This window comes from Glossina fuscipes, unplaced genomic scaffold (assembly GCF_014805625.2).
Source record: "Glossina fuscipes isolate IAEA_lab_2018 unplaced genomic scaffold, Yale_Gfus_2 147, whole genome shotgun sequence".
Lineage (NCBI taxonomy): Eukaryota > Metazoa > Arthropoda > Insecta > Diptera > Glossinidae > Glossina > Glossina fuscipes.
The window spans coordinates 1,220,266-1,234,239 of record NW_023998490.1 but is presented as its reverse complement, the minus strand read 5'-3'; the positions used below and the strand labels follow the sequence as shown (position 1 = coordinate 1,234,239).

Here is a 13,974-nt window from a genome sequence, read left to right as displayed (position 1 = left end):
TATCGTCCAATGGCTTAATATTTTGTCGTTCTGTTTGTTTTGTTCGGAAGTTACACGTGTTGCCCGTGGAAGCAAATTATTCCAATCTCTAAAAAAGATTATCAACTCCGATTGGTCGGAGATTTGTACTGTCGTGAAGTACGAGTTCCTACGTGGGACTGCGGCATCGCAGACCGCGCGAATATTAATAGTGTATCTGGTTCCAGTATAAATTCGCATCGATAACTTTGATCTTACAAATAAGTCACGCGGTCGCCCGGAATCAAGTAATCATTTGTGATGAGCAATGGGTTCATTAATGACAACCACAAAGGTACAGCGCAGTGATGAATCACCAAAACATACTCCAAAGTGGTCTAGCGCAGGTATTGTTCATTGTTGATTTTATGAAACCGGGCGCATCGATCCCAACAGAAACATACACCGTAACCCACAAGGCGAAATTATGCTTAAAGGAAAACAGTTCAGATTGGCCCACAGATCGACTCCTATCTTATTGCAAGATAACGCCAGACCACGCATTGAGCAAATGGCCTTGGCAAAGTTACAAGAATTCAAGGAAAGCTTGTTCATCATCCTCCTCCTCACTCCTCAGGTCGCAATTTGGGAAAAATTTCGATTCCGATAATGCAGTAAAACTGGTCTTCCAGGAATTCATAGAATCTCGCCCGACCGGGTTTTATACCAGCGCCCTGAAGAAGTCGCTGTTTAAATGGCAACAGTGTGTAGACAATATGGGCGCAGATTTTGATAATAAAATAATTTTCTACATAAATAAGTCATCAGCAAACTTAGCCCTTTTTGTTACAAGTTTCATCCTGGGGGACCTAATATCACATCACACAAAGGAACAGATGAAGGCTCTGATTTCAAGCTCCATTTGTGATTTATGGTGTAGGGTCGGTTAAGTTTTTGCGCTTCTATGCAATATGTAAAACCCACAAGTACTTAAGACAGTTCCACTTTCTGTTACTCGTTTTCTGAATCAAGTCCAGCTTGCCCGTTTTCTTGTTTGTCTGTCCACGTTTTTTGTGTTCAGCCTAAGGGTCCCGATCTTGAAATATTTGCAAAGCTTATGCATTACTCTGAGTAGATCTAAGTTATTTATTTGTTCACTATCTAAGATATTTAAGATGCTCAGCGTTTCAACAGCAGACGGATGTGAAAAAATTCCATAGGTTTCCAAATCCTGTGCGATACATTTTGAAGTTCCAATAAATATATAGTGGGCCTATCGAAATCGTTCGAATGCGTAGTATGTCCGAAGTAACGTGCTGAAAGTGAATAGTAAGAGAATTGTGCGAGCTTTGGCTTCAATAAGGAAGTTTGAAGTCCTGCTTACTCTGATCCAAGCGAAAAATTAGTTACAATCGAAATAATGGGCAACCTTTCTCCGCTAAATCATCGCGTCAATGTCTCGGTCTCCCATTTAGAGTTTAGCAATCGCGTTGAAGAAATACAAATTTCTTGCTGGAGGCTTTAGGAGTCGCCGGCGGGCGAACGGGTAAACAGATGCGCAGAAAGGCAAGAACTCTTTAACAAGTGATAGAAACTTCTATTAAAGTTTTTCCTTTTTTGCACATTTTAATAGCAGGTGGGGGAAGAGGAATAGTTTTAGGATCAAATCGTCTTTGAGTCCAAAAATGTCTGACGTTCTAACAGAGTGTGGATCAACTGGAGCGACATCTGCTGTACATTTTAAGGCATTGATAGTAAAGTTATGAAATTTTAGCCAAGAGGTGGATCTTTAAAGGTCCGCTTTTGTGGGTGTGGCATATCTATCTTGTTATCTTCATTTACCTAAAAATCCGCAGGTTATGTGATAGTCCGCATATATGATAGTACACATATAGATATTATTATGTGATAGTACACATATAGTTATTATCAAAAGGTAGGTAGGTAAGGGTGTCGTATGTCAAGTCTATGTATCTCTAAGACTTATATCTGATGTCTACAAACCGAATGACTATCTTAGCATACCTATACAGTACGGTGGCGGGGCAAAAATATTTGTTTAGTTCAAATAAATGAATACAATTTCACATTGACAGGCATATACGATAATTGAATTTTGTACCGAAAGAAAAAAGATGTACAAAAAATTTAGCAAAAATTGAATAAATTAAAAAGAACAAAAAAAAAAAAAACAACAACTATTAAAATTAATTACAAGCATAGAATTTTTTTTTGCTATTTTAAAAAAAACACACAGAAAATAATAAAGAAAACAAAATCTGAATGAAAATGAAAAACCAAAAAAAAATAAGAAAAAGAAAAAAAAATCAGATTTGTTGGAAAATAATTTATAAAAAAAGTAACAAAGTACCGTTTAGTGGTGTAAAGTGTTTACGGTCACTGGCGCCTGGTTTTAGATGGCAGAGCTGGTGAATGTTTATATATATATATATATATATATATATGTGTATACGTATATTTATATACACATACATACACATATGCATATGCAAAGGTTTTTATCACTTTTATTATTTCTCTTAAATGTAGTGATTCTGCTGGTCGTTCGATTTTATTGTTTTTCTTTCTTACATCTTCTTTTTTTCTTTTTTTTTTGTTTTTTTTAAATAGCTCTCTCCGAGTTACTTGTGCATATAGTTTTCGATTTTTAGCGCTTTTTATCATACTGGTTGCTGTTTTACTTCCTCCGCCATTTGTTTTCTGCAGCAATTTATTATTACGTTTAGCTGCAGCTCATGTACTGGCTGATCTATCTATTATTTCGGTTGCAAATTTAAACTACGCTCTGCTGTTTTCTCGTTTCTTTGTGTTTTTTATTTTATTTAATATTTAAACGGCTGCAGTAGCTGCGGCTGCAGGATTATGCCAGGGTTGGTGATGATGATGATAGTGATGAGGATGCGTATGATGATGCTGAACCAAAGCCTGATGCCAGGTTGTGGACACTGTTGAAATTAATGGCGAAAAGGCACTAGCTGAGCATTGATTTGTTTTCATTGTGTTTTTTTTATTTACTTATTTTTTTTTTTTGATTTTGTTTTGTTTATTATTATTATGATTTTTTTTTGTGACAATTTTTTTTTTTATTTTGATATAATGTGTAGATCATGTTTAACATGTGAAAAGTGTAAAATTATATTAAAATGTTTTTTAAAAAATAAAAATTTAAACAAATTCATAAAAACAAAACATAAAAAAAATGATATCAGATTAAAACTTTGGGGAAAAAAAGCTATTTAAAATACATATATATATATGTATATATATATATATATTTATATAAAATATAAATAAAGTATAATTAAAAGATTAAAAAAAAAAAAAAAAATTCAAATCATTTAAAGTATTGAAGAGGTAGATGGCTTCTATGACTTTTCTAAGAAGCAGTGGTTCTCTCATTTCTAAATTTCGCTCACTTTATTTATGCTTCATCAACTTTTTCTTTTAATATTGTCGTAATTTCTACTTCAAATTAAAGAATATTCGCCCGAAAATTAATTGAATGGATAGCTCTCACAATAAGTGTGGTCATATCAAACGCATGACGCAGCTTTGAGTCCACTTTTTTTTTCGGCTCCTTCGACGAATTTTTTTTTATATTTGTTCTTATAGAATGGACTGAAAAATTCTTCTTCAAGGTGAAAATTTGTTTCCGGAAACTAGAAAAAGTACAGCTGCGTTCGGCCACATTAGCTGGCTAATGTAACGTCCGCGTAACGTTCCGAAGCTCTCGTCGCTTTACCCTTTTTCATTCCATAGGAGAATATCAGTAAGAACGCTATGAAAGCATTTAAGGAGTACTTCCAACCGCATGTGTATAACAGTTTAATGCGTTAATATAATTACTAATGATATTGATCTACTTATGGTGAATAGAGTTGTCAACAATTTTTAGGCCCTTGTAAGCCGTTTCACATATAACAATATTATATTGGGTCAAGGCCGACCTTACCAGAACACATACTTTCATGCAAAGATACACCTTCTTTGAAAGACCGCGTATTGGAGGATGCCCAAAACTTCACAGGGCGTGACAAAAATTTAGCAAATTAAATTTATTTAGTGAAGATTTTCTTATCTTTCCATTTCCATCATCGATTATAAAAATTAGACTTTCCCCCCACATAAGAGCTTGCCGTTTATGATAACCCATATATGCTAGGGTCCAAAAGACAAATGTATCCGATCCCTACGCCCTGCCGTTAATCGTGCCCTACATCACTTGTGGTACAGTGTCCATCAAGTTTGTGGGGATGTATGCAACGCCCAGATAGTTTTAATATAGATCCATCTTTCATTATACTGATCTATTCAAAATCATCTAAGCATGACCACTTTTTTGTGCTTTAAATGAAGTCAACGTTTTGCATATCTCTTTGTTTATTATGTAAGTTTTTGCGGATCTATGGAACATCCGGAAGGACTTCAGATAGACCCTTTATTTATTATAAGTTTCGTCGTTCGCCTGTCCGCGTTGTTTTCTTTTCTTCAACCTACAGATTGGAATTTTGGAGATATTTCGATAAAACTGTCAGTGCATCGACACATTTTGGCCCAATGAAAAACGCTATTGAAAATTACCAGGATCTGACCACTTTTTGCACGCCGCTGCACACAACACTTTATCAATAACTACGCAGTCGTATATGGTGTGGTATGGCATTTAACGGCGGGCCATGCCTCACTATAGTGTTTTTATTTGATGATTATAACGTTGATGAAATCTTTTGCTTGCAGAACTACGTAGGGATTTCTCAAAACCTATTTTTCCTTAAAGAAATCTGTTTTTTATCGGCTTCGCCTATCAAAGCGGAGTATATTCGATTATTTCTTAATAACAGAGTGGATTGAAAAATAAAATTCAAGAACCTCTACTTAAAAAAATTCTCTTTCAAAAATCAACTGAAAAAGTTTTTCTTTAACGTTGAAACAAAATACTGACTTGATGTTGAATTAAACACACTGCCCGGAGATGATGATAATGTGCCCATATTGGGTGTTGGTCCATAGCCATTTGAAGCGGCCGCGGCGACTGCCGTTGTAGTTGCACCGTACGAGCCCCCTGAACTGTGGGGTGTGGAAGCACTGCTACAATAGCCACCGCGTGGACTAACGCTACTCGATTGTGCCCGTTGATAATCATCTTCGGTCCATTGGCCGGTACCATCTTGTACACTCACAGCCAACTGGCCGGCGTAGGAGTTAAAACCAGTCGAGCCACCAGGCGATCTAATATACAGAAGAATGTGTTAACGGAAGGGAAAAATTTAAAAGTATTTCTTACCTTGGCATTGAATATAAAGCTTCTACTAAGTCAGCTGCTCTTTTTAGAATAATTTCTTTTTGTAATTTTTCCGGATCACCAGGATGACGTGGTATTAACTTTTGTAATCGCTGAAAACCATAATCAATGGTCGGTTCGTTAAGGGCTGCGTAAACCAAAGTAAAAATTAATGCATTATAGGATTTGCGAATGTAAGCGCGGAATATATTTATTTGAACTTACAAACGTAGACAAAGCGACCGGGTGATCCTTTGCAGAATTGTTTACTCTTATATGATAAGGTGACTTCAACTACACCGGGTATATGACGTGGCGGGGTTTGAACTCGTATAGCATGAGAAGTGATTAACTCGCTCCATACCAGCATGGTGCCAAACACCACTTGAAGGCCATCAAAGAAATTATCACCCACTATAATAACGGTGGCGCCACCTGTCGTCCACCCTTCGCTTGGTGATATGGCTTTAATGCAAGGTGTAGCCACTGGCAAAGGCGGATATAGACCTAAAATAATATAAAAAAACCGAAAGTCCCAAACAAATTAACTAAAATTACATAATTCATTATTTAAGGAGCTTAAATGGCCAGAAGGTTAGGTGGGATCGCATTTGGGATTTTGCCAATTATTTCCAATTAAATAAAATTATTTATTACTTGTTTTTTTTTTTTTTTTTTTTTAACAAAAAATGTAAATAAAATGTTTAAAGAAAAAAACAACAACAAAACAATTTTTATTAAGTAATAGAATTTTGTTTACAGACCATCATAGGTACTGTCAGGCGCTAAGGGATGTCCCGTTATGGACAGGGAACTATTGCCTGTACCTTCCGTGGTATCCAAACGTTTTGCCCTCCGGCCGTGCTTTGAATTGTTATGCACGAACATATTATCCGAAATGGCCAACAATGGACCCTCAACGCTCACTTGCGTGGATATGACAACCTGTAGTTAAATACGGAAATAATGAAACGATTAAAGGAGAACGAAAAAAAAGAAAACATACATTTAATATATACGTAGATGTGTGTGCGTATTTTGAGAGAAAAAAGAAATGCTTCTAATTGTTTTTATCTGCCGTAAAAACAAAAAAAAAAAAAAAAAAAAACAAAAAATAATTTTTTTTATTTTTTCTGTGATTTTTTATCCATATTTTTTTTTTTTTCTACTTTTTTGTGTCCGTTCTGTATGCATAAATTACCTGAAATCTGCGCATATCCCTTGGGTTGCCTGCATTTTTTAAGCAATTTTGGTTGCATTTTAAAAAGAATTTCAGGAAAAATCTGTAATAAATGAAAAGCAAGCAAGAAGTTAAAAAAAAAAAATCATAATGAATAAAATATTATTATTCAGCTTAAAGCTTTAAAACTTTTTTTTAAATTTTCTTTAAAAAACATCAGCTTGTTAGAAACTTTTTCAGGGAAATTGAAAAATTCAAAGATCGGACAAAGTCATGTCAGGATTATGTAGAGCTTATTGGAGCGAATTTAAGGCCTTTAAGATGTTTAAGGTGGTGAAGAGTGACTTAAAATATTAAAAGCGAGTTTCTTTCAGTGCTTTATGTCACTCATCTTTTTGTACGCTTGTTATTAAGAAGAGCCTTAGCCAAAGCAAGAGATTTTATTGCAAAAATCCCAAAGCATTTCAACGCGTAATTAACATGAAGGATTGTTTTAAACAAAAATATCACCTTTTATTTTCATGTTTAAAAATAGCACTTACAGTCCACAAAGTGCGTCCAAAAGATACTTTTGAACAATGAAAATTCCTTTAGAAATATCTAAAGTGTTTTCTTTATACCGCAGCGGCAATAAGCTTTACTCACGAAGTCATCTAATCAAAGATGTGCTTGGTTCATTGTTGCCGCAATAAGTTTCAACAATTACTGCATACCTTCCAACTACATATGCATTGAGTTTCATAAATAACATGAAGAGCTCCAACCAATATATTGTGAAAGGTAACAATAAAAGCCGACTCAACATCAAACAAGTAAAAAAATTATATCTTTGTACCCACTACCGACATCTTTTATACCCACCACTGTTATCCTACAATACGGCAAAAGTGAAGGAACTAAATTTTCATGTGGGTGCGGCTATTTTTTTCTATTTTCAAAACAAAAGGTTTTATCGCATAAGCGTGTGGGCCTTACAGGCAAAATTCAACTCACTTCCAAACTCTCTTGCAAATTTGCTGGCGATATTTTCATTCTCGTGTGAACGGGAGAGTGTGTATTATAAATACTACGTAGATAGACGGAGCAGACGGACATGTTTAGGTGCTGTCGAAATTTGAAACTGGCCAAGAATATATGCTTTATGGGGATTTTGAACTTGTTTCTGCGCTTTATAAACATATTGAAAAAAATTAAATTTTGATAGGGTATTATATTGAGTAGGCGTGGTTAATTTTCAATTTTTGTACAGGTGCTATAGCATCGCCTATAGTTTGCGAGTAACGAGCAAAGAACCAATTTTTTATTCCTTTTGAAGAACAAAGATGTTTATATAATGCTGCGGGCGTTTCGCTCGACCGATTTGGCCCATTTTCATTGCAAACGTGCGCGCAAAAATTACCAATTTTTCTACCAAGGAGCTTCATTTTTCGAGCCGGGAGTATATTTACAACATACATTACACAGATGGACAGAGAAACAGATTGACTGATTCCTCATCGTCCTTCGGATGGCTATAATAAGAAAAATCGATCGTCTTCGTAATTAGCATGAGTGTGTGAATGCAAGCTAAGCGAATATTTACGATATACACTTGTCGGTATACTAATGTCAATCTTGATCAATAGAAAACGCGCGAATTACATTGACCAGATAGAACTTCTATAATAAACGAGACCCCTAATCAGCTACGTCTACTTGCCAAGTGAGGAAAACGAATACGCTCCAAATGACAACGTATTGAAAAAGGAGTTCGATTCAAAACTCAAGCGGAAGTGTGTTTTATTCACGTCGACTTTCGGAACCACAAACTGGGTGACCCTGCATAAACATATACGTATATTGGCACCAAGATTTGGTGGTTTTTTTGACAAAACTTAGTAAGGGAACATTGACTGCCTATTAACAAGTAATATCGGCATCCATTCTATACTTTCCACATCCACGCTTTCTATTCTTACTATTTTTTCTTCATTTTTTGCTTATTTGACTAAGCATTCATTTTGTTCATGATTTAATGATTTGCCGGCCAAAGCGAGTTGCTACTATGGACGCAAATAGCACGTGCCCTTTCTCCGACTTTGTTTTCGATAATACATATATCGATTTCTTTTTATTTCCTTTTTGGTGCAGGAGGTGGATGACGTTTAATTTGCTTATAAGTATTATGCTCTCATTAGTTTTTCTTTTGGTTTCGTATGTCAAAAATTATTACATTATACTTGTGTAGCTTAACTGCCTCTCTCGCATTGCATAGTTGCTTAAACAAATGAAACAGATGTTTGCCTTTAGGCAATAATACAAACTGACTAATATTTCCCTGTAAGAGGGACATAAGTACGCATAGACATGTATTTATATAATTTATTAGAAGAAGGGCACTCGACATGTTTTAACGGAACACGACTGCTGCTCAGTTATTTACTTTACATATTTTTGTTGTGGCGGCGTAACTGTTGTTGTTGTTTGTTTCGTTCTGAAGCAATAAGTGCAACAAAGTCATAGAAAAGTAAAGTTTTAACGATATCAAGTGCGCACCCAATAACCCCAGGGCGACAAATTGAATTCACGCGTTTAAATGAATTTGCCAAAGGGTCCATTTAACATTTAACTACCGACTGATAAACATACAGTACACAGCAGGATATCACACTGGTTTGACAACAACAACAAAAATAGCAAGAAGCAGAATGAAAAAAAAAAGAAAAAAAGAAAAAACAACACAAACATTAATACCAGCTAAAAATTTAAATAGTAAAAGAATCCGAATCCACTCATTCAAAACGGTTATCATCCTAGTAATGATAAAACGCCCCTGTTATTAAACTGTATACTGTATGGCGCAACAGCCATATACACTGGTTATTATATGAAGTGCCAAACAAATTATTTACATATATATACGCATGAATATATGCACATATATATATATATATATATATATTATATATGGTAAATGTTATGCAGAGAGGGTTGGGTTGTGAAAAATGAAGATGAGAAACCTAATTGCAAAAATCTTCAAACTCTATAAATCAGTTTAATGATGATCAGCTTCAAAGACAAATATAAATAAAAAAAAATAAAAAATGGTAATTATGATAATAAAATAGAAAGCAAAAAAAAGAGAAGCTCTTAGGCCAGCTTTAGACAACGTTTGGATGCCCTACAGTTAAGTAAATTATGGAAAATAAAATTCGTAGCGGCGACGTAAAATATATGAAGAAAAAAAACCGTAATATAGTAAGAAGGTGGTTAAGCTAAGTATAAATGAATCATTTTTTCTTATGATAAAGCTCGACCGTCTACGAAAAATCGATTTGCGATACGTTGAAAGCGCTCTACTGGGAAGTGCTAATCCATGCATCTCACTCACCAGATTCTACTCTTTCCGACTATCGCCTCTTTGCACGATGGACGGGTTAGCCACTGGCTGAGTAGCGCTTTTCTTCTTAGGAAGATGTAATGTAGCGAAAACGCAATAAATGGGTCCGATAACTTGACGTTTGTTAGCTTTACTTTAATTCTGACTCTCTGACTTAGCTGAACTGTGGTCAGTGTCTTATATAATAAATTGTTACGCTAGCTTAAGCAAAATAGTTGTTCTAAAGTAGGTCATTACTAAAGTTACATTTAGTGCGGATTATAACTAAAGTCGGTTATCTTAACTGCGTTATAGCTAGATTTACATTATGTGGACATATGAGAAAGTGTAAATATAGCATAAATGATTAATAAGTGAGTAGAATACGATGAATCGATAATGCTACAGTAAAGAAAGTTAGTTCGCGTCAAAGAAAGCGAATTTTTCTGACAAAATAACCACAAAAATGAGAAAAACATATAACCAATGGCGGAGCATATCTTCAATAGGTGCAGTTTTATCATTCGTAGAAATTTAAGGCGTTTTTTTCGAAAAAAATCCGCTTTTCATATTTATGCACCTGACGTATGTCTGAATGTGCTTTCCACGCTCTGCTACCTATAATCTGCCCTGAGCTCTGATCTACTTGTAGCAGACAGCCCTGATTTGCTGATCAAATTAAAAAAAAAATTGAATAAGTTATCAAAGATCTGTCAGTCCATCCATCCATACTCCCGTCTGTCCATTCGCCTATCCATCCGTCTGACCGACCCTCGATCCATCCCTCTCTCCATTTCACATCGATGTCAAGTTCACGATAAACAAAAAACAAAACTTTGAAGCGTACATTGCCCAAAGATTTGCCAATTTGCAGTTTGGATTACCTTGCTTAACTTGTAATTGTTCGAAATTGGCTGCATGTCGTAGGCCAATCGAGATTATCCTTGATCTCTTCGCTCAGGCAGTTGCTACTATTTCCTAATAATTTGCTTTGCGTTTCTTCCCTCCAAATACCAGTAAAAAATTGTGCGCATTAAAAGTAATATCTCGTTACGTTGACTAAATTTGTGTCAAAAAACTGAAAAAATTCACTCATATGTAAATTCTTACATACCTTATGAAAGTACAAGATTTAATGTGAATAGAAGATGTTTTCCTAAATATTTTGAAAACAAAACGAAGTTATGGCAGTTGCCGCAAAATAAGCCCCTCTTTCCTTGCTGATCGTATCGCCACACGCCCCGATTTCGCACTTAGAATAATACAGTAAAAGTGGTCTAAATACATGACTCAACATCTAGTGAACATCGTAGGATTTTTAAAAAAAAATTGCTTATAAGAAAATGGGATCGATTTGAATAAAAAGAGGAGCTGGCAGATAAGCTTAACTTTTTATCTGAATTTTTGTGAATACTAAGCGAAAGTACATGCTTACAAACAAATGAATGGATACGTAACCCTGAACCCTAATTAATTCGAGTTTCGTTTTGGTTTACTTTTGAATAAAGCGATTTGCAAGCAGAATCGCGGTCAGATAACTTCAAATCTGGTATTCTCTCTGGTATTCGGAGTTAGAACAGAAGAAATGACAAAACTAATACGCTACCTTTAAGAAGTAAAGCATGAAAAAAGAAAATTGTCATGTAGTGACAATTAGCCGTAATCGTAACATCTCGATGACTTTAACAGTTATAAGCATAAGCATATGCGCACATGTATATGTGTGTGCATGTGTTTGTAAACATCAGTGTGTTTGCTATTAATTTGTAATTTTTGAAAGCCTTGAAAAATACCAGATGGGATTTCAATGTTCGTCATCATTGGACAGCGGAATGCCTGCTAATCGCTCGTAGAACACAACCATAGAACATTACAAGGTGTTCACAACAGTATTTTTTAAAAAATGTAAAACTCTTTTTAGTCTTTTCAGTTGTGCCAGAGAGTCCATGAAATAGCCGATCTGTGCGTGTGCATGCGAAAAACTTGAAAAAACTCGATATTCGACTTCTGGCGCATTTTGGATTTCAAAGTAGTATATAAGAAATGCCAAGTCTTTCGCTAACTGTGGACCCGTTGATATCATTCGCACGTCAAATCGAGCCGTCGGATAATTTCGTTTCAAAAGTTCAAACAAATGGCGAATCATTGATCCCAAAAATGCCTCCCTGATGCGAAGTGGCGTAAGGCAAGTCGTTCTTGTTAAAACAAATGACTTGCATTTTTTAAACTACAGTCCAGTAGGGCTCTTTATTTAAACGAAACGCAATTCTTTCACATTTCGCTTGCTGGAAAGAGGAGAGCAGTGGCCCGAGCATTTTTTCCCACGTTTTTGGTTCTACTACGGTAATCAAAAGAAATATTCGCATTAATCTTAATTTCTCGCGAAATAATGTCCGTTGCAATCCTTCGGAGGCTTCGTAGCCCGCATTGTATCAATCACCTATAACGCATTGTTAAATTCCTGTGATTATGATATATGATCGGTGCAGGGAATGAATGACTTCAATCTTGCCACCAAATATCGTGCACAACTTTGTAGCGGATATTTTGGGAATGGTGCCCTATTGCATGCATGCAGGAACGTTGGGGCCCAAGATGTAAAATAAGTGTAAGAAGTGCGTAGGCAAGGAGGGGGGAAGGACGGAGAAAAGAGAAAGTAGTATATATGCTCGACTTGGGCGGGAAAGGCCGCAGTAGGTGGGTTGGAGTTTTCGCAGTGGCTATTGGGCTAATGTTTTGGCCTTGAGACTTCATTCTAGGAAAAGTTTTACGATCAAATTCATAATTTCAAAAGATAGACTTGATTAAATCGATTTGGTGCTAATCAAGAGTCTATAAGTACGAACAATATATGTGTACATGTAAATATAAAAACTAGAATTACTTGGCAAGGTTAAGATGCATGATAATAATAAACTACCATATGTATCCTGTCTGGCGATATTTCTACGCACTTCACTACATAGCAAAGGATTGCAGCTTTTGGGGATGGACTTATTTTTGCCACAAGCAGTAGCATACATGACATATTGTTTTACAAACGCTACGGATTGATAAGCAGCATGATATACTGACTTGATTCATCTCTTTAAGTCTATTTAATTCTCGCTTCTTGTTACAATATGTGAGATGAGAAATGGAAATGGAAAACCAGAAGTCGGTGTATATTTCTTACACTAATACTGAATTTAAAATAATAAAAAATAAGTGCCATCGCGCAGAATAGCAAAGAAAAATGGTAATCTGGAACTAAAAGCTGAATGTGAGAATGAATCTTAGATAAGCTCTAATAGGCATAGCAGGTCTTATATATATATATATATATATAATAATAATAATAATAATATAATAATAATAATTTTCTTCTGTCTCTCTGGCCTTCTATTAAATTGTTGTTTATGTTGTTTATGGCAAAACCACGCTAAAACAATAAACCTTGATCAAGCTAAGCTCCAAAATTACTTAAAATGAATTAGGAGTGGGCCCTTAGTTTCTCAGATATTATATTTATGTAATATGTGTGTAATAGTGTGTAGCATAGCTTTCAGTTGTGGTAGTACAATCACCCCCAAAATGATGCCAAATCGTAGAAAACCACAGGTTGGAATAAATTGGCAGCACTTTTGCCGAGTTCTCCGTAGAACTTGAATAGAAAAAGATCGCTAAAGACTGATTTTGAAATATAATAAATATAAGAGACTATACAATTTTGGTAAAAGTTCCTATCAACCAAAAGTTAAGCTGCAGTTATCCTGGGGTCCTAAACGAAGTTATTTTTATATAATATTTATTTATTTTGATTATAGAAGTAGTGTTCTTCACTTGGGTTTATTTCTCTTCTGAGGCATTTGTTTAGGTGCACTTTTCTCTTCTTGGGTGAACAGCTTCTACAACGCAAAGATATGTTAAGTAGGTACGGATATAGACAACAGCCAGAAGGGCTGCAGATAACCGATCGAATCGATTTGAAACGATCTAAGCTTGTCCGCCTGTCTATTTGTCTAATTTTTTTGTGTTCAACCTAAGAGCCGCCATTTTTGACTGGCATTTTTTGGCTCAAGCATGAAAACGATTCGGATCGGACCACTTTTTCGACCACTTCGCATATAACGCCTTATTTCGAAAAGTCACAATTTGAGCACGTGAAGGGGGTATAAGAAATTTAACTATGGGTCC

At 35.4% G+C, this 13,974-nt stretch overlaps 1 protein-coding gene across 4 annotated transcripts in view; it reads right to left on the bottom strand.

Annotated features, from left to right (window-relative positions):
• The window catches only part of LOC119641234 (transcription factor collier), a 93,967-nt gene that overhangs the window by 2,417 nt on the left and 77,576 nt on the right, over window positions 1–13,974 (bottom strand). The window contains exons 6-11 of one of the 4 annotated variants that reach the window (XM_038039796.1): window positions 6,462–6,543; window positions 6,025–6,205; window positions 5,486–5,767; window positions 5,264–5,408; window positions 4,922–5,208; window positions 2,473–2,924 (exon numbers count right to left, since the gene is read on the bottom strand). In XM_038039796.1, coding sequence (XP_037895724.1) covers window positions 2,809–2,924; window positions 4,922–5,208; window positions 5,264–5,408; window positions 5,486–5,767; window positions 6,025–6,205; window positions 6,462–6,543 — 1,093 coding nt within the window. In that variant the 3' untranslated portion in view covers window positions 2,473–2,808. Of the gene's footprint in view, window positions 1–2,472; window positions 2,925–4,921; window positions 5,209–5,263; window positions 5,409–5,485; window positions 5,768–6,024; window positions 6,206–6,461; window positions 6,544–13,974 lie in introns of those variants that run through there. The other 3 variants (XM_038039798.1, XM_038039797.1, XM_038039800.1) reach the window with 3 other exon arrangements.